Source organism: Antennarius striatus, chromosome 17, assembly GCF_040054535.1.
Source record: "Antennarius striatus isolate MH-2024 chromosome 17, ASM4005453v1, whole genome shotgun sequence".
In the NCBI taxonomy this organism is placed as follows: domain Eukaryota; kingdom Metazoa; phylum Chordata; class Actinopteri; order Lophiiformes; family Antennariidae; genus Antennarius; species Antennarius striatus.
The window spans coordinates 15,445,561-15,473,559 of record NC_090792.1 but is presented as its reverse complement, the minus strand read 5'-3'; the positions used below and the strand labels follow the sequence as shown (position 1 = coordinate 15,473,559).

Below are 27,999 nucleotides of genomic sequence, written 5' to 3'. Positions count from 1 at the left end.
AACAGTAAATATAATGCCTTTATTAGGTGTGTTAAACTATTGTAGTTGGGACTATAGAGGGTGTTAAAGATAAATTTAAGCTCTACAGTCATGATTACAAGTTGTAAAACTCAAAAAATGCAGTGGCTTGTTTCTTGCCTTGAGGCTTTAAGTCAGGCGTGAGGTCGGAGGTCATGTTTGATGGTAAAGTGACATTTGACGTTGGTTGATCTTTAATGGAGCTTGCTGAACGGATGATAGGGGAACCTGGAGGCTCAGGCTTGCCAGGTGTTCAGTTTGAATTTCACAGAGCAGAAACCTGTGTTTTCCCCATGTATGCAGGTTCCCACACACAGAAAGCATTGGAGATTGTTTGGCATGCATGACCATTCCTGTCTGTCTGGGCTGGTAATAGATGGGGGATGGGGGGAGGACATATAGAAGACGAGTACAAGGGTGTTGGTGGGTCTACGTAGCAATGTTAGCAAGTCATTTATAACCGTCTGTCTCCCAGCTGTTACCTTTGTCTCAGAGATTTCTCATGGCTCAGGCAGAAGAACATTGATCTAGAGGCCAATTTAAAGATGAGACACATAATGGGCCAGACAGACTAAGATGTGATACTTATTATTGTCTGGTCTATAGAGAGAATAAGGAGAAAGAGCAATGTCTCCCTGTATCATCTGTGTGCTTCATCACTGGTGATAAAGACAGAGTCTAAGGCCAGCCTTCATCAGGTCTGGGCTCTGAAGCGACATCATTACAATGGCTCTGTGCTTTGGAATTGAACCAGTAAGGCTGGAACACAGGTTGGCTGGGACAGAGAAAGGGAGAATACAGAAAATGCTTTTGAATTTTTGGGTTGCAGAGTGATCCCGAGATGTGCAATGCTGAAGATAGAACTGAATTAGCATCAAATACAATATGTAGAAAATTCCTCATCTCAGACTTTGATATCTCCAGTGAGGCGAATTTGGGTGAAGCTCATAAATACTGAAAACGGAACAGAACACTATCCTAATCCATATATGCAGAGATTTCTTGATGTTACAGTGTCAACTTTCACGCTCTACAGGCTCTGCGGGTGTTTATGATGTTCACCAAATCAGGCTGGCTCATTAGCATGCAAACATTTGCTAATCTGCACCAAACACAAGGTGCAACTGGATCTGATATGACTGGAAGTGTTTGATCAGACAGAATCAGTAACGATATTGATTTTGAAACTTTTCAGCAGTTCATCCTAAGGGGATCATAAATATCTGATTCAAATTTCAATGTGCCCAATCCAGCAGCTGACAAGACACACTGTGAAACCTGACAACATTATAATCAAATGCCTTCATCACTTCAACATTGATAATATTATTATTACTCAAAAATGCTTTAAACTGCTTTAGTTGAACAAACTCACCATGTTTTTAAAAAACATTTCAGTGTAGCATGATTTTAAACATTTCTGATTAACTAGATCATTATAATGATGGAATTTACATCTATTAATTTACACATCATTTGTTGATATCCCCTGATATACACTCAAGTATAAACGTTAAAGGGAGGAGTTGTGGTCAATTTCATGTCTTTACAATACATCAGTGGCATTGTTACCTCTTTGTCTTCTTCCTCACTTGTGCCCTGTCCTACCACCACCCCACCCCCCCATTATGCTATGTCCCTGTTTGAGTGGAGGTCAGAGGTCAGTGGTCGTTTTAAAGAAAACTTCGCAGTGTGAATTGAACATACTTCCTCTGACCCTCAACCACACACACACGCACGCACGCACGCACGCACACACACACACACACACACGTCAGGCATTGTTACCAGTCCAACTGTGAAAGCTTTTAAATCTTTCAATGCATTTTTAACTGTCTTTTCACCCATAATGAATACAGACTATCAGTGTTGTAGAAACCAATCAAAACAACTGTTTGGTGACATATTGAATCTAACAGAAATACTTCAGTCACACATGAAATCAAATTCGATGGGTGAGAAATTATTTGGAGGAGAATATGATGCAGGTGCTTTGAAATATGACAATATTTTCCTTGATGGCATCACGGTTGATCACATGTGAAGTAGTTGATAGAGAATTAAAAAGACTGAAGTTCAAACCCAGCTTCACAGATTAAATTAAATAAAAATTCATGTAATCTTTATACCCAGGCCTTCAAAATCATTTGGTAACAGATACTGATCAGCACGAGCTGGTTTTGTTCCATGGTTAGATTTTAGTTTAGAGTTAAAAATCACGAGGATGCACTCCACCCATGAATATCTGTGAATATTTCAATGTTATCCACCGACACTCTTGGTGATTTGTCAGTCTTATTGCGCTTACTTAGCATTATTGTACATCTGGATAGTCAACTGTGAAATACCCTTCTAGTTTCGCTCAGTTTTTGTGTCTGTTCTCTAGGGGGCTCGTGTTTGGGTCAGAGAGAAGGAGCAGCTGGTTCCGGCCACGGTCAACTCCTGTGGAGATGGAACACTGGTCGTCACAACCGACTATGGAGAGGTAGGAAACCTACACATGGCTAATGTCTGTCTTTTCGTACCATATTTGCTTGTGGTACATCATCGTGTGATATAATCTGGTGTAAGACAATCGTCCTTCAAATGTCCCTGCACATAATTGTGTTAGTTTAATACCTCAGGGCATCGTGACGGCAGCCAGTCCAACTGAATTCAAGTTGCTGTTCCTTCACCTCCTCCACAGCAACCCCTGTCTTTTGCTACCTTTGTCTTTTATCAATTACTTTATAGATTCACATATAAGTTTCTAAGGACAGATTAATTATTAGAGCATAAATTTGGGTTTAATTGAGTTAGCAGCAATATGCTCTACTATCTGTGATGATCTAAATGTTGAGAATAAAACATTTAGATCATATAAATATAAAAATATTTGAGAACTGCGAATGTGAAGTGCTAGCATCCACGTTGTGTTTCTCATATGTTATACTATTCATCAGCTTCTGGATAAAGGTCAGACTGAAGGTGAAGCAGATGTTCAGGTTCATCCTCTCCTGGTCGAATCAGAAGAAACTACTGGTCATGATGCTCTATTTTCCTGCCCTAGTTCATTCTTCCTCCTCCTCTTCCACCTCATATACTGTATATGCAAAATTTATTTCTGACATATATTCTGCCTCCGGAGGCGAGCTGCGATGATGGGGAGCATTATGAGAGCACAAAAGCATACGCTGGCTTGTTTTAAGATGTCAGGAGTCAGATGTCCAGCCTCTTGTTCTTTGAAATGGCAAACCATGGTCAGAGCGCTGATGTTTAACACCACACCGGTACTAAAATAAAGGAAATTAACATGCAAAATTTATTGAGTATGCATGAGTTTGTCTAATCTCTAACCAGCTAGGACGTGCACACGTTTCTCTTTGGATTCAAAGCTTTCGTAACGGCCGATGCTCGACACACAAACATGTGTGCTCCAGTTAGCAGCATTTAGAGTGTTCTAATAATAGAAAGAGGTCTTTAGCTTGAATTCAAGAGTCTCAATCCTGCTTTTACACCCCATGGAAGGCCCACGTCTGCTTTCTCATTGTCACATGTGCAGTGAATTCACGGTTTGTGGCCTGAAAACGCTAAATACTGCTCGAAAAGCTTTGATGTAGATGGTTCATTGTTCTTGTTAGAGGATACAGCAGGGACATACAGGCATATCCCAAAATAGAGCGCCGGTTATAGGAACAGGCATGCTGTATGCTCTGGATTATGAAAGTGCTCAACCTCCCCAGGCCGCGTCCTGCTCTCCTTGCCCCCCCCCCCCCCCCCTTTGCTGGCTGTTGGTGCCTAAATGTTAGCTCTGCAGGAGGTGGTGAATATTTGATAGAAAATCAGCAGGATGGGAAGCTTTTCCCTGTTATAACAGGAGCTGACCCTTGTTAGCGGTACTGGGCACCTCATCGCCCTACCGGTGGTGATCCTGATGCTGTTTCCAGTGTGAAAACTGGGAATCGTTTCAATTGTTCAGTATTCCATCCAGTTATCTTTGCCGAAGCTGTTGTTAGAACAAGTAACACAAAATTTAACAGCTGGTTGTTTTTTTATCGTTACGTTTACTTTGCAATTTGCTGCTCATCTAATTCACATCATGTTAGAGTTGAGTCACATTACGTTGTTTAAGACAGTCACTATCTACAACAATGTAATTGATTGGATAGTAATATCAGCCTCTGATATTGGTTAGAAATATTAAATGTTTGTTTCCTCATAATGGGATGGAAAGCCTTTAAGTCTTGATCCTTTGATAACTTCACTTATGAGGTAAAAACAAGTCTTTAGGGGTCTTTCTGTTCATGTGATGTATGTTAATGACGATAGCACATACTGTAGTTGAAACGTTTTGAGTCTGATCCTTTCAAAGGAGGTGTAAGCAGTTTCAGTTACATCTGGAATAAGGCTAGAAGCTAAAATAGTGGCTGGTTTATTAGTCCAATAACACAAGATGATTATGCGATCCTTCATCTAACATCTGTGAGGTATTTAAACTTCCTCCTTTCAGCGTGAAGGGGCTACATTTTAACTCTGAACTCCTTTCAATCTCCTGTTCCAGTAGGCCTGTGCAGCAAACTCATTTAATTTGCACGCATTTTAAATCACTGAAGCTTCTAATGAGAAAAGAGTTAACCTGACCAGTTAAAACAGGTGCTTTAAACATTCTCTCTGGACTGGTTAAACTGTGCATCATGGACAAAGAGCTCATCCTTAATCCAAGGTTTTATCTGTCTCTTTTGTCTTTATAGTTTACATACTGCACAGAGAACAGGATTAATTTTGATCTGTTCAAATGGAACTTTATTGAACATGTGGTGACCAAGGTCAGCAGAGAACTGAACTCAACAAGATAGAACAAATAGATGGTTTTGAGACAATGTAGTATAAGACCACACTGATGGTAGAACATAACTAGAGGTAGATGACCAGTCATGATTAGAAAGAGCTTCTATAATAAAACACATGCACATAAAGATGCACGCTAACACACAACAGTTAAGATGGCAATGAGTTATTTAAACTGTTATGTGACCTGGATTTCAAAAGCCAGCATGAAAACCTCGAAGAGACCTCTCACCATCCCGTCTGAATTTTAATTTAATTAGTTCGATCTCAGAATTTTAACATTTTTCTCAGAAATTTTGACTTCATTCTAAGAATTCTGATTTTTACATCAGAATTCTGACATTGTTCTCAGGACTCCTGCTCTATTTTTAAATGGAATTCTGAATTCAACTTTGAATTCACTCCCATCTTGTTTTTTCAATAAAGAATTTGAATAATGTTTGTGAGCTTAGCTGAAATACTACTGTATTTCACAAATCCGAAGTCTTTCAAATTAACTGGCTACTGCAGGGCTAAAACAACTAACTTGTAGCTAAAGGAGGCGGCTGTGTGTATATCAAAAAAATTATTTGGTTTTAAGATAATCACTCTACTGACTGCAACTGCTCCTTTTTTTTTACCGTTAATAAAATCTGATCTGAGGGAGTGGATCATATACTTTTATACCCAAATTCTACTCTGTCCTGTGGAGGACACCGACTGCTGTTCCAAGACCAGTGAGGGGAGCTGCAGGTGTGTGTGTGTGTGTGTGTGTGTGTGTGTGTGTGTGTCTGTGTGTGTGTGTGTCTGTGTGTGTGTGTGGTGTGTATGTGTTCTCTGACACTGTATCTTGAGCTCTGTAGAATATGTAGGTCACTGTGCCCACAGGTCTCTCTCTCTCTCTCTCTCTCTCTCTCTCTCTCTCTCTCTCTCTCTCTCTCCCTCTCCATCTCTCTCTCTCTCTCTCTCTCTCTCTCTCTCTCTCTCTCTCTCCCTCTCCATCTCTCTCTCTCTCTCTCTCTCCCTCTCCATCTCTCTCTCTCTCCCTCTCCATCTTTCTCGCTCTCCCTCTCTCTCCGTGCTTCATCTCCATCTCTCCCTCTCCTCACTCTGGCTGCTGCTAATATGTGAAGTCCGATGAGCAGGCTTGTCTCCCCTGGCTCTCCTGAATCATGTAAAGCAGCTTCAGACATCAGAGGGTTTTACAGTAAAGCTGTGCTAAGCGTTCTCCGTGTGTGTGTGTGAAATTTTATTCATACTGAGAGTCAAACGAATAATAATGTGAAAGTAGCTACGGCTAACTAACCATTGGCTGAACAAAGGGTAGCCTATTCTCCGACAATGTCGACAACAGAATATACTCGCAGTTGTGCTTATAGATGTAATGGTAGCAGGCAAAAATAAATACGGACATCTTCAGCGTGAATTGGTTGGGGGTTGAGTGGCGCATGTAGTGGGAATCCAAAAGATACGTCGAGAGATGCTTGTGAGGCCTACGACTGAAGACAAACCAGCGTTGGTAAACCACAAGCTACTTCTACATCACCCTCATTCTGTCTCCTTGGCTTCCCATCACTCTATGTCAGACTCCTTCATTGTCTTCCACGTTCCCCATTACAAATTTAAGGCATTTCTTCAACTCTCTGCAATAATAAATTCTTGAACAATGTTTCAGTCATTGTGTGTGTGTGTGTGTGTGTGTGTATATGTGTGATAACAAACCACCAGAGGGCAATGAAAGACGAAGGCAAAAACCTTTTCTCTTTCGCTTCACCTGCTTTTTATTTTAGTCAGTGACATACTTTTTTACTTTCTCGGAATCTTCTGCATCTGTATTGTGCCCACACATTTTCACAAAAACTGAAAGCAGCTTCAGTGTTAGAAGTGGATGTAAAACTCAGAACTGTTATTTCTTTTAATTTGATGTCATTTTTAGATGAATTGGGAATAGACTTTACTTCAAATTTACCCACCATTCACAAACACAACTCCAAACCATTTTTCTATGTCCTCTACTCAAGGAATAAACACTTCAATAGAGAAGATTGGAGTGAAAAGAATTAATGCAAATACAGGCAGTAGCATTTAACAACAATAACTAGGTTGATGTGTGGTTACGTTAATCTGAGTTTAATACTTCATATATCTGAATCTATCTTATACTGTGCTTGAAGTTGGTCGAATGGTTGGTCATATAATATGGAAAATCATTCACATGTTGAAGTGAACACAAAAAATGACCATTTTGATAGCAGACATGTCTTGGTCTCAGATTGAGCCGTTAGAGCACTAAATGAATCTGTGTGACGGAAGTCCTTACGAAGATCAGACATGTGCAATAAAAACAAGCTGAAATGGAAAAATGGTAAAATAGAGGAAGTCCAAGGATGATGAAATGTGGGCTGCTCTTTAGGGGAGGGCAGATGAGAGAGGGGCAAATTAATGAAGAGAAGGATAATGTTAAGGAAGGAATAAGGATGAGGGAGAAAATGGGGGTGGGGAGAGTGCACAGGAGTAAGAGATGAGAGTGATTCTTGTGACTTGAAGGCATGAATACATGAGAGCTGGAGAGTGGGAGATGAAAAAGTAAAGAAATAGGAGAGAAGAAAGTCTGATAGAAAATTAATAGGCTTGGAATTTATTTGATGGAATTACCATCTCTCTGTTCTCACAGATAAAAAGAAAACCACACCCAGTCTAGTTCACACCTTCAATAACCACAAATGGCTGCGAGTAGCCAGAAAGATTTATTAATCAGAGTAACTAAATAGCAGTTATGTGGAGAATATGGAAACACACACATATAATCAGCTTTTATATAACGTTGCCCTAAGTAGTTGATTGTTCATATTAAACATCAGGATGACTGCTCAGGCTACCTCAATTCTTTTGATTCTCAACTTCAATTTTTGCTACTCAAGCTGTAAAATCAGTATGTGTTCAATTGTGGTTGTTTATTTATGTATTTTTTTTAATTTTATATACTGGTTTGATTTCCGAAGGGAACTCAGTGGCAAATTATATTAAACCATTTATACAGCATAAAGGACAAACAGTTAAGTAGAAACAATCACAGTGAAGATGCTGTAGAAGAGTTTTCTTTAATAGTGAGTAAGTTACTTCCTGAGTGGCTTGATGAGTAATATCTGTCGTATTCACTCCATATCTATACTTTCACAACAAGAAAAATGCACGGCACACAAATATATTTCTTACATTACACTGCTGTGGGTTTGTGTGTCAGTTGCGTGCAGCAGCTCTTTGAGGTGGAAGACGGTGTTACTGGCGTGAAATAGATTTATTTAAAAACAGGATGTCTGCACGCCTGCAGCATGCCCCTCTGCCAGTCTCAACAGATGACCACCGCATCTGTTAGAGCTACACACACACACACACACACACACACACACACGCACACACACACACACACACGGACAATCCTTTATTGTGAAAGCTTTGGAGTGACTGTAAACCTTTAAAGTGTGTATGGCAGGAAGCAAGCCCTCTAAAGGTGAAGCATCATGGTAGCATGGGCGTGCAACACACTGAAGCGCTGTTGTCTGTCAGATCAGATCTCCTCTTCTCTGCTTCTGGACCTCCTCTTCTTTCCATCCCACACAGTGTTTCCCACCTCTGCTGTCTCCCTGCTCTCTAGTTTCCTTTTTTCATGAGTAAAATAGATGAGACAGAGGTTTGACACACGAAGCTTTGTATTCTCATCTTGGATTTTTGTCATGTTGCATCATTACAAACCTTGTCATTGCTAAAATCAAAATGCCGTGCAAGAGTGGCATCACTGGCCAGACACTTACCTTGCTCAGAAAGACACACTCACGTCAACCCAACCTGAAACACTGAGTGAGATGAGACCAGTATAACACATGATGCAATTTAATCCATTTGAATGCAATACAACACAGAACAAGACTTTTCAGCGTATGCGATGTATTACAAGGAAATATCACTTCACGCAATGATAAAATAATAAATCTCAGCAGAAGATTTAGACAAGGAGATTGAAACCAGTGTCTTGTGTGTATGTTAAATATAATAACAGCTACATCATTTGGCCAGCTATCATCAACATGGGAAACATGGATCAGCCCATTGTATTTGATTTGTTTGGTTTTGCTATTTAGTTAATCTTTTGTGGACATTGGTTGCCTGTCATCATAAGAACCTGCTTTGTGTTGCATCGCTGTCAGATCCACTGCAGATTTGCAGTGATAGGAGAAAGTGTATGAGATCACTGTCTGGGAACATGTCACATCCAGAGAAGATTCATGCACAAAAACTACCATTTCTTCATAGAAAAGAATGGAGTTTAAATGTGGGGCATGCAACAATGGGCAGGCAGACAACTAACCGATGAATAAATAGAGAAATATGAGAGAAAGGAATTAAATTCCACTCAGAATCAATGTTTAAGTATAACAATGACTTGAAAAATAAACAAGTTGTTCTTTATGTAATAAATATGAAGCTTCATGGTTAGCAGAACCACTGGACACGATAAATTTGTGTATTTTTCACTCAGTAAAAGTTGAATAATTCTGCCAACCTGCAATGTGTGTGTTGTTGTCCTCCAGGTGTTGTACTTGCAACAGGCTGAGGTTACCAGGGAGCGGGTGTATGCCATGCACCAGTCCAGCATCGATGGGGTGGAGGACATGTCGGCACTGGCTGAGCTGCACGAGGCCGCCATCATGCACAATCTGTACCAACGCTACCAGAAGGATAACATCTATGTAAATGCTCTCAGATTGACGTGTTTGTATAGCGTGTGAGAGTGTGTATGTATGTATGTGGCCGAACATGTGTGTCTATTATACTGATGTCTTGATGTTCTCCCACTTCTCCTTTTTCCAGTAATGTTTGGATCTAAGAAGCTTTTAGTGGGAAACACAAATCATCTTAAGAAACGTGTTCCCTCAGCGGGACAGGCAAAGTGAAAGGCGAGAGCCTTTTAACGTTAGAACGCTGTAATGAAAAAGTTATTGTGTGGTTGAAATGACTCTCAAGTGAGTCCAGTTCTTTAAAGCTTGAATACTGAATTAAAAAAGAAATATGGCAAAATTTGTGACAACAACAGCGATTTGATGCTTCAGTAAATGACAACTGGTGTGTCTGTATGCAACGCCAAACAATGGAATAAGGTAAATTTCTCTCTGCCCTACATTGACATACATAAAAAACAGTTTGAAATAATTTGTTAAAGATTTACCAATATACAGTATGTTTCCTCATGAGGGTTGCATGTGGAGATTTATGGTTTCCCACAAATAGTTTCAAATGGACAACTAACGGAATGATACAAATAGAAATTAGAAATATACCAAAAGCTACAAATCAAGACAGACAGAAATGGTCCTTTTCTCTTTTTCAGACTAATATTGGCAGCATCCTGGCAGCTGTGAACCCCTACAAGCAGATCTCGGGTCTCTATGACCTGGAGAGGGTGGATCTGTATTCCAAACATCATTTAGGAGAGCTCCCCCCACACATCTTTGCCGTGGCTAATGAATGCTACCGTTGCATCTGGAAACGACATGACAGTCAATGCGTCCTCATCAGGTGAGTCTTAACTGTTTGGATAACTAAACAAATAACTTAATATTTAATTCATGCTTCCTCCATCCTACTCTGTCTTTTCAGATATGAATCCATTATTTTTCAAATCCTGTAACGAGGGGTTGCAGCCAATCCCCCCATGCATTAGGGCTGTTCCTACTGTTCAGTCTTCTAAATGGTTGCATTTTCTTTGTATTAAGAATTGGATGAGAAGACTGACACCACTGAATGTTAAATTATGAAAATGAAAATATGAAACTAAACCACGAGACAGCTGGAGATCTTCATCTAAGAGAGAAATACAAAATTCATTGGCTCTACAGTCTCATTTAATTTTGTTTTCTCACGTAAAATGATTGAGATGATTGAGATAGACGAAGAGCCAGTGCAATAACTGGATCTCTCCAACATCAACAGCCAGACTACGGTACCTTGATATGTAAGGGAATGCAATGAATTTGGGTTGTTTTTGTGTGTGTAAATACACTCCAGTGGTGAATCGGGTGCTGGGAAGACAGAGAGCACTAAACTGTTGCTTCAGTTCCTGTCTGTGATGAGCCAGAATTCGGCCGGGACGTCTCCAGCTGAGAAAAGTACGAGGGTGGAGCAAGCCATCGTTCAGAGCAGGTAAAAATGAGGCACATGAAGAAGAAACGTCTTCCTGCCTCTGAATGTTGTTGATGACCAAATCAATTCTGGGTGTTTAGAATTCTAATTTTGACATTTTAAGTAAAATAAGAACTGAAATCAAGTCACTTTATATAGCTTTAATGATATGATAATCAATATATGATTTTATTCACTTTACAAAATGTCATGAAGTCTTGAGTATGCAGATTCCCCGAAATTTATCATACGTGAGGTTCTTCAGTCTCTTTCCCACATATAATTACTGACCAGCAAAGCTGTTTCTTTTAGAGTGACATGCATATGGTGACTGCACTGCTTTCTCTGCTGCATGCTTATACAAAAGAGAACCAATGTAACTGTTAAATATTTTTTTGCAGTCCTATAATGGAGGCATTTGGTAATGCTAAGACTGTTTACAACAACAACTCCAGTCGGTTTGGGAAGTTCATCCAGCTTCACTTCTCTGAATGCGGCAACATCCAGGGAGGCTGTGTCATTGACTGTATCCTTATATTTCAAATTAATTAATTAATGGATGCATTTCTGTATGATTTAATTTTTGTATTATTATTTGAAGTGTCTCTGCGGAGTAAATGAATTTGTTATATGCCCTGGTTTGTTCCCTTTACTCTCCGCATTTCAGATCTATTGGAGAAGGTAACCAAGTCCATGTGGCCCAATCTGGACATGTCCATTTAAAAGTCAGCAGTATATTATCTGTTTGCATTGGGAATCATAAGATGATGTTAAGTGGCTTTGGTGCGTTGATTTTTGCAGAACCGAGTGGTGCGACAAAACCCCGGAGAACGAAACTACCACATCTTCTATGCTCTGCTGTCTGGAGCAAGCAAGAATCATAAAAGTGAGGATAAACATGATGCCCTTCAGATATTAGTTTTGCTTTTAATTGTTTCACTCATCCTTTTTTTTGTTTGATGTACATGAGTTATTATACTATCACGGCAGAAAATCAGTCATACAAAATCTGTTTCACTCTAATCGCATATATTTCCTCTGTTAGGCCTTTATTTCCTGGAAGACCCTCCGGAATCTTTCCACTACCTCAGCCAATCAGGATGTCTGAAAGACAAGAGCCTGAATGACAAAGAACTGTTTAACAGTGTTATGGTTAGTGTCACTGCATCTGCCTCCTTCCATTTGTATATTCAAATTCATCTTCAGGAATATATAATATGAACTCAGATGAAAACATCAGAGCACAATATTCTTGATGAGCTGATGTTGACCCTTGTGTATTTTTTTTAATTTAGAACGTCAACACTATCAGATGTAAAGACCCAATTTTAAAATTTTAGGGGGGTTTTGCAGTCTCTAAAATATTATTTCATCCATCAAGTTGCTTTATAGCAGATTTCTCTGGCAGCACAATTATTACTTGTCAATAGTCAAATCATTGCACCCCAGGGTTAACATTGCTTGACATTGCTACGCTTTGTGCCAAATGAAATAATATTGTCTAACTCCCTGAGGTAAGGAGCACCGCCTCTGAGAAATGTTTGTTGAATTTTACCATTCATCACATCCCTGTGCTTCATCTCATCGATACACAGTAACTGTGTTTCTTACATTTGACAACTTCCTGCAAAGAATTTCTGAATTGTCTGCAAAGTGCAACAAGCATCTATTCAGTTGACATGTTTTTTTTCTGTGCTTTTCTTTGTGCAGGAGGCGCTGAAGGTGTTGGAGTTCACAGAGGAGGAGATCAGAGACATGTTTAAGCTGCTGTCAGGAGTCCTACAGTTGGGAAACATTGAGTTCATGACAGCTGGAGGAGCCCAGATCACCACCAAGCAAGGTCAGTTCAATGCAACATGAAGTAGGAAAAGTTAAATTTAAGCTAAATATTACAGGAGTGTCTCTGTCCATCCCTCAGTGGTCACTAACGCCAGTGAGCTTCTGGGCTTGGACGCCTTCCAGCTGTCTGAAGTCCTGACTCAGCGTTCCATAATCCTCAGAGGGGAGGAAATCTGCTCCCCCCTCACCATAGAGCAGGTAACATAGACATCTATTCCCCCTGTGGACTGACCCCCACCACACCCGCCGTAACACTTACTCTGGTTTCCTTCCCACCGTTACAGGCTGTGGATTCCAGAGACTCTGTTGCCATGGCTTTGTATTCCCAGTGTTTCTCCTGGATCATCCTCAAGATCAATCAGAAGATAAAAGGGAAGGAAAATTTTAAATCCATCGGGATCCTTGACATCTTTGGCTTTGAGAACTTTGAGGTGCTTGTTTCTCTTGAAGGTGTTTTCTGAGTAGCAGTGGACCACTCTGTGCCTAAAACTCTGTCTTTGCTTCCAGGTGAATCGGTTTGAGCAGTTTAACATCAACTACGCCAACGAGAAGCTTCAGGAGTACTTCAACAAGCACATTTTCTCCCTGGAGCAGCTGGAGTACAACAGGTACATCCTCACAACCTGCATTAGTTGGTTTATTAGTCAACCACAACAACAAATTTATAAGTTTAAGGAATAAAATGAAATAATTATATCCACATGGGAACAAATATACAATAAAGGTTGTATTCTAACATATTTGGAAAAGTCTGCAACATTAAATCTCATTGAGATTCCAAGGACATTAAATTGTAGATATTTACTACAGGATAAAAGTGAATGAAAGTGATTTAAAATAGCTCACATCAGTTTTCTATCTGTAACACCTGGGCTTACTTCCCACAGGGAAGGAGTTCAGTGGGACGCCATAGACTGGATGGATAACGCTGAGTGTCTTGACCTAATCGAGAAAGTAAGAAACTGGTTTATCATAACTGGTAAACAGATTCAATATCTTCCGTTCATCTGACAGGATGAAATTTTATACGAACTTCCTTCCTGTGACCCGAAGTGTTTGAGACTCTTGGTTCAGATTCTGGGCTGATGTTTCAGAGAGTGGTTCTGATTTCATACAGCCAAAGGAATAACATGTTTTTCTCCCGATTGTTCTTAGAAACTGGGCTTGTTGGCGCTGGTGAATGAAGAGAGTCGATTCCCCAAAGGAACTGACTTCACTCTGCTGGAGAAGTTGCACAGCAGACACTCTGTGAGTTATTACACAAACAAACTGAATTATCAGATCAAATATGAAGCTGAAATAATGATTTATTTTTTTGAGCTATATTCTGTTTCTGCAGACAAACCCTTACTATGTCAAACCCAGGCTTGCTGAGTATCAGTTTGGCATCAAACATTATGCCGGGGAGGTGAGTTATAAGGAACTGAATCCCATCATATCAGCATATAGTGTTGTCTGTGAGACTCAGTGTGATCCTGCTTGTCTCGGTTAGGTCCTGTACGACGTCAGAGGGATCCTTGAGAAGAACAGAGACACCTTCAGAGACGACATCCTGAATATGCTCAAGGACAGCAGGCAGGAGGCGCAGACACACTAAACCAACAGCTTCATGGGGCTGTAATAAAAGTGTTGACATTTTATTAAGAGGATCCTTTCAACCATGCAAAGAAGAAATAATCTGCAAATTAAATCCCAAAAATCTTTTAGACAAATACACTCAGCAAGACGCCTTTTAACACGGAGCCTCTCCCCCAAGCTAGAGATCCTTCCTCTACGCCACATTTATTTTTTTACACCATAAAAACCATTTTGCGAGTAGCATTCACACCAGTTGTGACATTTTTGTTGATTTTCTCCTTCATTAAACATCACTGTCCGTCTTTTGGTTCTCGGCAGCTTGCTCTGATTTTACGGATGTCAACTGAGTCCTATCTGTATACTAAAGAGTATCAGGATATATTTTCCTGATCACTTCGAGTTGATTTCTGTTGGAATAACGCACTGTGTTCCCGTTGCCACTCAGACTGGACTTCATCTACGACTTGTTTGAGAAAGTCGGCAGCAGGAACAATGAGGAGAAGATGGGAACGGCCAGACGCAAACCTACTGTGAGCTCCCAGTTCAGGGTGAGTAATGTGAGCAGTTTAAGATCTTTATGGCCAGTTCAGCGTAGAGGTTCAAGAAACAAGATTAAAGTATCTGCAAAGCTCTTGCTTGCAGCGTTCTGGCTTTCCTTGACATGTCTACCAGCCGACAGTGAACTGTAACTGAATTAACTCGATGAAATCACCTCGATATCAAGTCATCAAATATGCTTTGAGAAGTTGGTCAGATTTTAATGGGATATTTAAACATATTGCCGTTTTAGGGAACTTAAATAGGAATCGTTTCCTTTCTCAGGACTCCCTCCACGCTCTGATGGCAACTCTGAGCGTATCAAATCCTTTCTTCATTCGCTGCATTAAGCCCAACATGGAAAAGGTCAGTTTCCGTCTTGCACTTTTTGTAGAAAGAATTTCCTCACATTGCTGAAAATGCCAGATTAAGCTATTGTACCAAATAGTTCTGTAAGTTAGACAATGTGCCATTTCGATCAATTTATTCGTCTCCCATGAACGTCGCTCAAACAGGAGAGTCTGAAATATCAGCTGTAAAATTTTACTTGTATCCGAGCCTGATTAATTGGAAACTTTTGGAAAATTTTTACTGGTAGAATCCAAACGTGTTTGACCCAGAGGTCGTCCAGAACCAGTTGAGGTATTCTGGGATGCTCGAGACGGTGAAGATTCGTCGGGCTGGATTCCCCGTCCGCAGAACTTTCAAAGATTTCTTTTCTCGGTAGGCTTCTCCACACACCTCTGAATTTTTATCCTTGGAGAGGTTTTTGCTATGATCTTTATTTGTTGTTTGCCACACTTTTTGCAACTTGTTTTCTATCAGGTACAAGATCATCGCAAAAGAAAAAATTCCAAATGCAGCAGCAGATGATAAGAAGAGGAGTACAGACCTTCTTTACAAATACGACAAGACCAAGAAAGAGTGGCAGCTTGGCAAGACCAAGGTGAGACGTAGTAATGTCTTGTTTAGGGTTCAAAGTATTTTTACTCTACAACTGAAATACGCATTTGAGGTACTTGTATTTTAAATATTTCCAATTAACACATTTTTGTCATTAGTTAATATTTTAAATGATAAGTTCTGTCAATGCAGAAGGATATTGTGAACCGTCTATCATCCATAAATTATCAAAATGATCATTTTTATTTTTTGTCCTGGTAAACATTCACTTTTGTACGACAGGTATTCATGAAAGAATGTCTGGAGCAGCGTTTGGAAAAAGATAGGGATGAAGTCCGACGCCAAGCCGCTATGATAATTCGAGCCCATCTACTCACCTTCTCTGCCAAGTAAGAAATGAAGGAAAGAAATAAAGGCTAAAACTGGTGTATTTGTTAGTTCTGGTTCACTGTTATTCTGTTCGTCCAACAGGAAGCACTTCAAGCGTGTACGTGCCAGCGTTGTCACCATCCAGAAATACCTCAGAAAGCACATCCATCACAGACAGTTTGTCAAGAAGCGTAAAGCGACGCTGGTGCTGCAGAGACACAGGCGAGGTCAGGTGGCCCGCGCTCGGGTTCGGAAACTCAGAGAAGAGAAGAAGAAAAGGGAGGAAGAGCAGAAGAAGAAAGAGGAGGAGGAGAAGGCATCTGGTGACGGGCAGCAGGAGGAAGACAGTGATGAGATGAAGGTAAAATCAATTATTTTTTAAAATAAAATTAAAATAACATTGGATTAAATTAACATTCTCCTTCCTTTAAAGTTGAGAATAAAGCAAATTATCTTTCTAATCAGTCATGCTTCATCTGTCCCCTCCGTCTTTTCTCCCCCTCCAGGATGAGGCCCGGCAGATGGAGGAGATCTTGCAGTTGGAGCGAGAAATCGAACGCTTGCAGAAGAAGAGAGAGGACGAGGTGTCCCAGCTGTGTGAGTCCTCCAAACAGGAGCTGCAGCTGCGTCGCGATGCTGAACTCAAGCGGATGAAGAAGGAGGCATCCCGCAAAGCCACGGAACTCATCGACCTCCTTAACTTTGGAGGGGTGGATACTTCACAGGGAGCGGTCTCAGAGAAATTTGCCGCAGAGACGAAACCTCCTAAACCTCCCAACGCCGCTAGGAGTGCATCCAAAGAGGATGAGGTGGATGAAGGGTTCCACGCTGAGGAGGAATGCATCCCTCTGCCTGATTTTCCTCCTCCTGTGGAAACGGATGCTCCTTTGGATCAGGACATATTTGTTCACCTCCCTCCCCCACCTCCTGCTTTTGCAGAGGGAACAGTACCTCCTCCACCTCCTCTGCCTGCAGATGGTGTGCCAGGGATTCCTCCCCCTCCTCCTTTACCTCCATTCGGGGACGTGTCCGCCGTTCCTCCACTGCCTCCACCTCTTCCAGGAGAGGGGGAGAAGAAAGATGGAGCCAAAGCTGAGTCGGAGAGAAAGGTCAGCATGGTGGACAGTCTGGGGGACGGGGAGGAGCCGATCTACAGCATGCCGGCCGACACAGAGTCCGATTACGATCAGGAGGAGGAGGAGGGGTCCGTCACTGCCGGGGACGACAGCTCGGTATCGGGGAGCAACCGCGGGAGCGCCGCTGTGACGGATGAGGAGCATCCGAGGAAGTCGACCTGCACGAACGCTAGCATCGAGTCCTACAGAGGCAGCTCTGACTCTGTGAGGACACACACTCACACGCATCCTCACACGCGTGCACGCAGACATGTATGGGCAGCACCGATTTTAAATTTAACTCAGTTTGGATGGAAATCTGATGATGTGATGATGTGATCCTTATGGTGAACACGTTCATTTGTTACAAGGATCCTTGTCGTTGCAGTATGCTGACAGCGACGATGAACACGACGGGATGATGGACACTGATGAAGAAGTGACTAACGGCAGAGTGACCTTACTCAATGGCAATGGACCACCATATTTCCATGGCTACCTCTACATGAAGGGTACATATTGCATCTTCAACCCATCCAACATTAAAATGACGGTGTGATCTGTTATTTACTGATGAATTGTTAGCTAATGTTTGAGAGAAATATCATCTTCAGATTAGTTGTTTCTTCAAAATACTATTTAAAATAGTTCTGGTCATGTCACGTGAGGTTTTTTTTCTAACAGACTTTTTGTTGTCTGTTCCTTCAGCTGGTCTGATGATCCCATGGAGGAGGCGTTGGTGTGTGTTGAAGGATGAAACCTTCATGTGGTTCCGGTCCAAACAAGAGTCTCTCAAGTCCGGGTGGCTCTACAAGAAGGGAGGAGGCCTGTCTACTCTCTCACGCAGGTTGTTGTAGTTGTCACCGGGCGTGACAGTAATTATTAATGGTTGACTGTTGCAAAGACCCGTCTAAATGACATGATGTGAGCGCTTGTTTCATCCATAACCCTCGTGTTTGTCTCAGTAAATGCTTCGAACCCTCTGGAGTGCTTGAAGACGTCAGAATCCCTCTAAAGCTGGAGCTGGATCAACTTGATGCCTTTCTTGGTTTAATTCTATCATGATGAATTGACAATAAACACCTTATTATAGACATTTTAAAAAATATAAAGTTAAAAAAAAAAAAAATCAAACCACTAAAGGACACAAATTTAAACCAAAAGTGGGATTTGGACATGCAAAGAAAAAGTGTTTAAAATATAGTACGCTCTAAAAATATGTAGACAATGTTGTGCATTACATTAAAACATTACTGAGAATAAAAACTCTAAAAGGTATTAACATTTTTTGACCTGAGATGTTATCTTTGAGAGCGTGCACTCTGGATGACTATAACAATACACACCATTATTCAGGAGCTCACACAGCTCACAAAAAGACATTTCAAGCTAAGAAGTTCGAACGAGCCAAAACAATGTTGTCTCTAAACCATTGAAATATATTTCAAAAGATAGTTTATACAAAGGTGTTGTATCAGAATCCAATTCACCTGAGAACTCCAGTGTGAAAAAAAAAACTTCTCCTGCATGCATAAAGGTCAGTTCAGCCTTCTGGGAGAAGACGAATACCGACAACTCAATGAGTTTTGTCTGACGTGATGCAGCATGATTTTACAGAATACACATAAAATGTATTGATGAAGAAACGGTGCGCAACACACATTGTTTATGAACTCACGTAAACGTTTATAATGTTGAGAGTGGACTGTCTTGTTCTTCATCTGTGTCAGAAATTGGAAGATGCGCTGGTTTGTGCTGAGAGACAGTAAACTGATGTACTACGACAACGACAGTGAAGAGAAGCTGAAGGGAACGATCGACATCCGAGCAGCAAAGTGAGATTCATCCCACACATTTATCCCACACACGATTCCCTCTTCCTACTGTCTGGACCCGACCGGCTTGTCTCAAACTTTTGCACCGTTTGCACCTTCACAGAGAAATTGTGGATAATCATGAAAAGGAGAACGCCCTGAACATTGTGACAGATGAGAGGACCTATCAGGTTTTTGCTGAATCACCAGAGGATGCGAGGTGAGGTGGATGAGAACAACCTTATATTTATTCTGGTGCAGATATGGTATATTCTTCTAACTTTTGTCTTCCTGTACAGTGGATGGTTTAATGTGCTCAGTAAGGTACGCGTCTGCACTCCTGAGCAGCTTCTGGACATGTCCCACGAACAGGCCAACCCAAAGAACGCTGTGGTCAGTCTCCACACAGGATAAACGTTTGTGTTCCCACACCTGTAGAGGAAACAGTGCACCAATAATTCACATAGGGAACTGTTTTTCCTTGTTCCTTTTTGTCCTTTTTCAGGGAACTCTAGATGTGGGGCTGATCGACTCCGTTTGTGCTTCTGACAACCCTGATCGGTTAGTTGGATGAACATTAAAAAAGAAAATGCATGTGATGCATAGTTTTTCTATTTGTTGGTGGTTTTCAATTTTTATTCACATCAAAGCTTTTGGTTTTTCTTTGAATTACTTGATAAATGACACCTCCTTTTGAAATATTTTGTAGGAAATTCAAACTATCCATGTAGTTTGCTTCCTGTACTTTGAAATGCTATCAGTACGTACTTCAATAAAATAACGTTCAATTATCTGAAGATGATTTTTCTTTTTCCTGCAGACCAAACTCCTTTGTTATCATTACGGCCAACCGTGTGATCCACTGCAACAGCGACACACCGGAGGAGATGCATCACTGGATTAGCCTGCTGCAGAAACCCAAAGGAGACGCCAGGATAGATGGACAGGAGTTCCTTGTCAGAGGTGGGAATAGAAATGACTTCAGTCCTGTTTAGGGATTTTTCTGAATATTACATGATAAAGATTCAAATTTTTGAGTACATTTACTGATCATGATTAAACATTTCATTCTTCCATGTGTTTCTCCTCTTGCCTTTTCATCTCAAAGGCTGGCTCCAGAAGGAGATGAAGACAAACACGAAGAGCACTTCCCTGAAGCTGAAGAAGCGCTGGTTCGTCTTGACCCACAACTCCCTGGATTACTACAAGAGCTCAGAGCGAAACTCCTCCAAAATGGGAACCCTGGTCCTCAACTCCCTCTGCTCCATCATTCAGCCGGATGAACGGGTGCACAGGGAGACGGGTGAGGAAAGAGAAATGAAAACAGAAAGGGCCATTTTAATTGATTTGATCATGAGAGGTTTTTAAGGCTAGTTTTACAATTACCATTGCATACAGCTGTACACTGAGATACGAGTTAGTCAACATTTTTGAGATACGAGCCATCACTCTGTCCATCCTTTTTTTTTAACGTATGGGTAAAAATCTGAGATACGAGCCGTGCTTTGGGACACCACCGCTAGTTGGGGTATAAATACGACATCAGCTGAGATTGGATTGTAGTCTTTCCCAGATCTAATGACTTTTGCATTTCTTTTCACACTTTATCATTGTTTACTTAACTTATATATAATTATTTATGCACAGTCAAAATATGAATAAAAATATGTTTCTGTTTTTCCCCAATTTGGAGGGGTGTAGGGCTTTTTTACAAGGCTGGAATAGATTAAAATGATTTTAGTTACTGGTATTTTAAATGGGGAAATTTGTTTAAAATAAAGAATTGTTTGAATTATATTGTATCTGAAGGTACTACTGTAAATGAAAATTAGCTAATATCCAGTTGAAATAAATAGTCTATTTCCCCTTGATGGTTAAAATTTTTATTTAATGTTTATTTCTTAATTTCTTTAATGTTTTCTCAGGATATTGGAACATCATCGTTTACGGGAGGAAGCATTCCTACCGCCTCTATACCAAGATGCTCAATGAGGCCATGCGGTGGACGGCTGCCATCCAGGGAGTCATAGACAGCAAGACTCCCATAGAAACTCCAACGCTGCAGCTCATCAGAGATATTAAAGTATCACAAACGACGGCAAACATCCACAAAGACGTTAACATTACAAACCCACTCTTAAATCGAGTTTGTTCTCTTCCCTTCCCCTCAGGAGAACAGTGTGAACCTGGACATCGTGGAGCAAATGTACAGGAGGAATCCTATCCTCAGATACACTCAGCATCCTTTGCATGCTCCTCTCCTGCCACTCCCTTACGGAGAGGTCACCAGCCGTGAGTAAAACTTCACCTTGACCTAAATAAACTGTGGGATTTGGTTTTACGTAGTCATGTCAGATACAGCATGAATATCATGATTCATCTCTAAAAGCACATAATGGCAGGACCTCAACAGATCATGTAACATTAAATAAATGAATATCTAAATAATATTTTCCACCTGAAGGATACATTCCATCTGACAAGCTTGAAATAATATTTTGTGTCACCTTCATGTGAAGTTGACTCATGTTAAATTTTACTGCTCCAGGTGTAATTCTCTGTTGTGTAATATTTGTTTTTGAAAAACGTTCATGACTCATTAGACTTCATTGAATATACAGACAGAGTTATTATGGGATATTTGTTGCACAACTTGTGGACAAGCGTGACTCACAGCCACCATAAGTAGATATAAGGCCTTTTTTAAGAATCTTTTTCCTTCATAAACTGTGCACACAGATGCTCCAGGTCAATGACAGGTGTTAATGTCACATGTTCTAACATCAATACAGAAATAATTAATACAGAAATGAATTGATAACTGAAATACCATAGTTTTGAGCTGTAATGTCTTCCTGCATTCTTATATTTTATGTGTCCTTTCTGCGGTTTTGTGGGTATTGTGCATTTTCTGTACTGACATTCTTCTGTATTTGCTTCCTACTTTCCTTTTCTTTCATTCTTTTTATGCGTGCAGTACAAAGGCAGCAGGGCTATGCAAGTCTGCAGGATGAGGCGGTGCGAGTTTTCAACTCTCTGCAGGAGATGGAGACTCTGGCAGACACGGTGCCCATCATTCAGGGCATCCTGCAGACCTGCCAGGACCTGCGCCCTCTCAGGGATGAGGTATTTTCTTAAATCTTAATAGTGGAAAATGAAAAATAAGGATAAATACTTTCAGCATTTCATAGAAAAACAACAGTTGTTGTTTTTTTTACATTTTTTTTTGAAGAAATCTATTTATCAATTGATTAATCTGCTTGTTACTTTCTTGGGGATTCTGACATGTTTTTGCAACATTAAAATTTTCCATGTTGTCAAATTGAGCAAGGCCATTCTATGTGTCTTTTTCAGGTTTACTGTCAGGTGATCAAGCAGACCAATCATGTGCCTCAGCCAAACAGTCCAGCCAATCGGGCTCACTGGCATTTGCTGACCTGCATGAGCTGCACCTTTCTACCCAGCCGAGCCATCCTTAGATACCTCCGCTTCCACCTCAAGAGGTCTGTATTTTTTTTGGCTTTTACTTCACGTTTGTGATGCATGATTCTTGATGTGAGGCAGTGTGTAAGGGATGTGAAATGTGATCTGATTCAGAGTACGTGAAAGATTTCCTGGCACGGATATCGAACGATACGCCACTTTCATCGGAGAATCTCTTAAGAAGACCAAGACTCGTGAATTTGTTCCCTCCCAAGAGGAGATCGCCGCCCTGTTGGTGAGACAGGAGATGAGCACCACGGTTTATTGCCATGGAGGAGGCTCCTGTAAGATCTCCATCAATTCACACACCACAGCTGGAGAGGTAGAGGACAATAAAACAAATCATAAGACCCTGTAATAGATCTAATGGTGGAGCTGCTGTGTGTTAGAAGCTGATCCATGTTTTTGCGTCGCTGCTGCAGGTTGTGGAGAAGCTGATCCGAGGTTTGGCCATGGAGGACAGCAAGAACCTGTTTTCTCTGTTTGAGCATAACACCTTCACTGACCGAGCGTTGGAGAGCAGAGTGATTGTGGCCGACGTTCTGGCCAAGTTTGAAAGGTAGCTCAGTTTTTAATTGCTGGAAGGTCTAAATACTGTTTAATAAGGCTTGCTGCTCCATACGTTGGTGTTGTTTGGATCCGTTTGGTGACTCATTCTGGACCTGCTATATTTGTTTCCAGACTGGCAGGCAGTGAAGAAGAGGAGGAAGAAGGTGAATGGAAACTTTACTTCAAGCTCTACTGCTTCTTGGATGTGGAGAGCATGCCTAAAGAAGGAGTGGAGTTTGCATTCATGTTTGAACAGGTGAGGTTTAAAGCACGTTATTGTTTTGGTTGACTCCTCTTAAAAGTCATGTTTCAGACAACAAAAGCTTTCACAATAAACTCTAAACTGTTTCATCTTCCCTCACGCTCAGGCCCACGAGTCTCTGATAAGTGGTCACTTCCCAGCCTCAGAGGAGACTCTGCAGCATTTAGCCGCTTTACGCCTTCAATATCTCCATGGTGACGGCGCAGGTCGTGCCGGTTGGAGCCTGGGAAGCGTTTACCCAATTGGACGTCTACGTAATCGAATCCTCCACTCCACCAAACCAGGAGTGGGTGCAGGAGGTGGAGCTGGAGGAGTGGGTGGAGGAGGACCTGGAGATGGGAAGGGCATGGTTGGTGGACAAGGAGGCATTCCAGTTGGACCAGAGAAACGAAAGACGCCAAGCTTCCTGGATGGCACCCTGAGGAGAAGCTTCAAGACTGGCTCACTGAAGAAGCAGAAGGTCAGTGGTGGAACTAAAATTCTAGCCTATATGATATGATTTAATGTAATACAACATGACAATAAATATTATACATACAATTTTAATTCTCAAGCTGATATTGTATTATTACAATGTAGTGAGGAAGTGCTTCTCTGTCCATTGATGCCTGATAATGTGGGTTTTTGCCTTGTGGACATCTAAAGCGATGGATATCTCTGCCCAGCTGAATCCACCTGGATTGTCTGTCGTGCTTTCTGATTGGCTGATTGACATATCCTTCATTGATTGGCTGACCTGTGTTGTCACAGGTGGAGGAGGAGCAGATGTTGGAGATGTGGGTGAAGGAGGAGACGTCAGCCACGAGGACCAGTGTTCTGGAGAAGTGGACGCGGCTGCAGGGAATGCCTCAGCATCAGGCCATGCTCAAATACATGAGCATCATTAAGGAATGGCCTGGATATGGATCCACTCTGTTTGATGTGGAGGTAATTTAAAAAAAAAGAAGAAAAGAAACGATGTATGTCAGAGATCTGTGCAAACATCTGCTGAAAAACATCTTCTCTTCCCCCCGGTAGTGTAAAGAAGGCGGGTTCCCTCACGACCTGTGGTTGAGTGTGAGCGCTGATAACGTGTCCGTGTATAAACGAGGCGAACCGAAGCCACTGGAGACCTTCCAGTATGAACACATCACCTTCTTTGGGGCCTCACAACTCTGCACCTACAAGATCATCGTGGATGAGAGGGAGATGTTCTTCGAGACGCCGCTGGTGAGATCAAGATTTACCTTTTTTTTTTTTCTTTTTTTTTTTCATGTGAGTTTTTCTCTATGCTTGTTTTTAGATGCAGTTAAAGATACCATAAGATTAGGATATAAAGCCCATTGCTTGTGTTTTGTTTCTCTGTCATTAGGTTGGGGAGATCACCAAAATAATGAGGGCCTACATTAACATGGTGGTAAAGAAACGCTGCAGTATCATGTCAGTGAGCAGCGTGACGAGTTCCTGGGTCAGGTGATTGCAACCCACCAGTCACAGCTCCTCAGTGCACCCAGTGGCAATAGATGCTTTCGCACCCCGGCATCGGTTGCTTGATTTTCTTGGAGGCAGTCGCATCAAACATTTCAAAGTCATTCAAACGGGGATAAGAAAGAAAGAAGAAGCCTGGGATCAGGGTGATTGAACGGAGCATCATAAAGAGGAACGACCTGCAAATTCGGACATCCCTTTCAAATGCATAACCCCCCCCCGCCCCCATTTGTAGTCTTGCATGTAGATATTCAAGCACACTTGAAAACTTCACTCCGCTCCTCTTTCCGGATGAAACTCAACAAGCACAACTCAGCCACCAAGTCCTGGTCTGTCCCAGGCAGAGACGAACAACCTCACCCATCAGTGCACTGCCAGATAGAAGAAAGTCACATTTCCCAGTTAAATCTCTTTCTTTCTCCCTCCTCCAGTTTCAGAGTCTCTCTCTTTCTCTTCATGGTTCCTCCAGTTTTTTTTTGTTTTTGTTTGGTGTTAAGTTCTACATGTTGAAGTCCTGTTCTGACTCTCTTTCTGTCTTTTATCTGAAGCATCAGCTGTTACCACATCTCATTATGACTGAGAGAAATGACTCAATGTGGATTCTTTTTCAGGGCTACCAGAGGGTGGGAAGGGGTAGAGGGGATTACCTCAATGCCATGCCCACTGGTCAGTGCCACCATGTGGCCACTAAAAGATCATGCTGCCATCTGCAGTGGCTTCAAATATCTATGAACAATATGAAGTAGATGCTCTTGAAACAGAAAAGGGAAGATTGACTTCACAGAGAATGTCTCTACAAGGAGGACATTATCAACCTGGATAGGAGACGTTACCCTGTTATGTCTTATACTGTATAACACACATTATCTACTGTATATTCACATACAGATAAATTCTACCAATATGTATTGTATATGACATATTATAAGAGTTATTATTGAAATTTCAGTGGTCACTGCACTACACAGATGTCACACTGGATGCAGTGGTGTGAAAAACATGCAAGTAAATGGTGTTTCTAATGAGTGCTCTACATCTGAATAAGATGCCAATCCTTTGCATTATTCACTGGCTGTGCCATTAATGTGACTCACAGAGAAATAAGCATTAACTGCAGAGAAGTAATAAGACTGGCTGTTGCAGCGACCATGTTTTCACAAGTGTTTTGATGAACTTATCATTATTGTCTGCACATTCAGCAGCATTTGTTGGAACCATAAATACTGTAAATCTCTTTATGCTCATGCTTTTGTCACTTTTTTCTTTGCTAAGAGCGGTGACTTGAACAATAATGCACAAGTGCACCAGATTGTCTGTGTTCCCCTGGTGTGAAAATGTTAAAATTGTTACTGTATGCCCCACACTATCTTAACCAACATGAAGTACTGTGTCTGGAATGCTGCTGCTGTGTGTACGAGTGTATTTATGGTGTAATCCAAAAATGTTGGAAAAGAAAAGGGAGAGGAAAAAGACATGCAATGTTTACTGAGTGTATTCCTTGAAAATATGATGTATTTACGTGACTAACTTTTGCGATGAATGCTGTTGTGATCGTGAATTAAAGGTAAAACAATGGGATTGGAAGGGAGGGTTGTGGGTTATTTATTTATTATTAAATTGTGAATTGAAAAGTGTGTTTTTGGAGGATAATGTAAAAATAGAGATATTTCAGTCCCAGTGTAAGAGGAGCAGATGGGACACTGTGAGGGTATGAGCAATGGTTTAACTGTGCACTTGTAATGATGAATGATGGAATGTCATCACTGCGTTGTCTGTGTGTTTATGGACTGAAAAGTGAAGTCACGGTTCTGGTAATATCACTTTACTGTGTGACACTGCAAGCAGATGATAGTTTTCATGCCTGTTGAGAACAACACAATATCTTCAGCAAATTTCCAGCAGAAGTGGTTTCTAATTTCACAACATGGTAAATATTTTTTTAAATTGTACTTCGGTCTGTAAACTAGTTTTTATGTTAATAATAATTTGAGAATTTGCCCTGAAAATGTTTCTAACATAGGGTGCAGCTTCTGAGGCTGGTGCTTAAAGTGTTTGACATGGAGCTAGGATGAGGTAAAAATAAGATGAGTCCAAATAAGCCAGTGACACCAAAAATCAGATTAGAATTTACATCTTAGCTGTTTTCTTTCTGTTCTGTATTTAAATATGTTTTTAAAAAAAAATAATATAGCCCCAAATTACAACAAGACTTACCTCTTCAAAATCCTATTGTATAAACATTTTACTTGTTCAACATGGGATATAGATTATGTTTCAAAAATGACCCCAGTATTACCAGCAATAAGAGTTTTATTTTGTTTTTCAGGAAAAGGAAAATAATTTACTTTCTTAGCTTGCAGACTATTCCAATTTAAACATATACTTAGTGAAATTCTGAATTCAAGCTGTTGTAATAATCTCGTCTATATTATTGCTGCCATTGATAAATTTGCCAAAATACCCTGAGGACATGACTAATTTGTTGGCAGAGACAGCGTCGACATCTTTGGATTCTGCTTGTAGAGTTACAAAAAGCAGAGATCAATTACAGACTTATTTTAGATTTTGGATGAAGTAAAAGTAGAGAGAGAAAAACTAACCAATAAGCCATAATTAACAAGGAACCTGGAGCTGCCTGTTCTAGTCATTCTAGATCCATGGTTCTGTCTGTCACTGATATTACACTCGGTTCCTGAAATATTATCAGCATGTTTGTTGAAAAGAACAACAAACTGAAGTTAGATTCTGCATTATCTCTCGGCAGATCTGTTTCCAAGGGCAACTTCATCACAACGGGTCCGGTTATCAGCCGCAGGCGGCCAGACTGGGTCCCATTCTTATCTCATGTTATGGTTATTATCATCATCATCATCATCACATAGTAAAACATATTGTGCTTGTTTAAAAAAAGAGGAAGAGAGAGATGTGTGTGTTGTTCTTTTTATTTGTAACTGGCTTTACAAAATTATGCTTTAATAAATTATTGGAAATATTGTCCTCTATTATGTTATGTTTGTGAATTTTTTTATGACACAGACGCCTACATACAGTGACGGAAAATAACTGCGGATGTGAATTTAAT

At 40.8% G+C, this 27,999-nt stretch overlaps 1 protein-coding gene across 1 annotated transcript in view; it reads left to right on the top strand.

Annotated features, from left to right (window-relative positions):
- myo10l1 (myosin X, like 1) overlaps positions 1–27,882 on the top strand; it is a 34,430-nt gene extending 6,548 nt beyond the window's left edge. The window contains exons 2-43 of the mRNA XM_068339734.1: positions 2,405–2,503; positions 9,414–9,572; positions 10,211–10,398; positions 10,888–11,022; positions 11,403–11,527; positions 11,669–11,682; positions 11,803–11,887; positions 12,047–12,153; positions 12,712–12,841; positions 12,920–13,038; positions 13,125–13,271; positions 13,348–13,448; positions 13,728–13,794; positions 13,996–14,088; positions 14,180–14,248; positions 14,333–14,415; positions 14,864–14,966; positions 15,241–15,321; positions 15,554–15,678; positions 15,781–15,901; positions 16,141–16,247; positions 16,330–16,588; positions 16,734–17,567; positions 17,731–17,854; positions 18,051–18,189; positions 19,073–19,177; positions 19,281–19,376; positions 19,456–19,549; positions 19,662–19,717; positions 19,977–20,119; positions 20,265–20,459; positions 21,082–21,239; positions 21,328–21,448; positions 22,134–22,282; positions 22,511–22,659; positions 22,754–22,961; positions 23,062–23,198; positions 23,321–23,444; positions 23,557–23,910; positions 24,201–24,377; positions 24,468–24,659; positions 24,802–27,882. Coding sequence (XP_068195835.1) covers positions 2,405–2,503; positions 9,414–9,572; positions 10,211–10,398; positions 10,888–11,022; positions 11,403–11,527; positions 11,669–11,682; positions 11,803–11,887; positions 12,047–12,153; positions 12,712–12,841; positions 12,920–13,038; positions 13,125–13,271; positions 13,348–13,448; positions 13,728–13,794; positions 13,996–14,088; positions 14,180–14,248; positions 14,333–14,415; positions 14,864–14,966; positions 15,241–15,321; positions 15,554–15,678; positions 15,781–15,901; positions 16,141–16,247; positions 16,330–16,588; positions 16,734–17,567; positions 17,731–17,854; positions 18,051–18,189; positions 19,073–19,177; positions 19,281–19,376; positions 19,456–19,549; positions 19,662–19,717; positions 19,977–20,119; positions 20,265–20,459; positions 21,082–21,239; positions 21,328–21,448; positions 22,134–22,282; positions 22,511–22,659; positions 22,754–22,961; positions 23,062–23,198; positions 23,321–23,444; positions 23,557–23,910; positions 24,201–24,377; positions 24,468–24,659; positions 24,802–24,906 — 6,177 coding nt within the window. The 3' untranslated portion in view covers positions 24,907–27,882. The remainder of the gene's footprint in view (positions 1–2,404; positions 2,504–9,413; positions 9,573–10,210; positions 10,399–10,887; positions 11,023–11,402; positions 11,528–11,668; positions 11,683–11,802; positions 11,888–12,046; positions 12,154–12,711; positions 12,842–12,919; positions 13,039–13,124; positions 13,272–13,347; positions 13,449–13,727; positions 13,795–13,995; positions 14,089–14,179; positions 14,249–14,332; positions 14,416–14,863; positions 14,967–15,240; positions 15,322–15,553; positions 15,679–15,780; positions 15,902–16,140; positions 16,248–16,329; positions 16,589–16,733; positions 17,568–17,730; positions 17,855–18,050; positions 18,190–19,072; positions 19,178–19,280; positions 19,377–19,455; positions 19,550–19,661; positions 19,718–19,976; positions 20,120–20,264; positions 20,460–21,081; positions 21,240–21,327; positions 21,449–22,133; positions 22,283–22,510; positions 22,660–22,753; positions 22,962–23,061; positions 23,199–23,320; positions 23,445–23,556; positions 23,911–24,200; positions 24,378–24,467; positions 24,660–24,801) is intronic.
- The last annotated feature ends 117 nt before the right edge of the window (positions 27,883–27,999 follow it).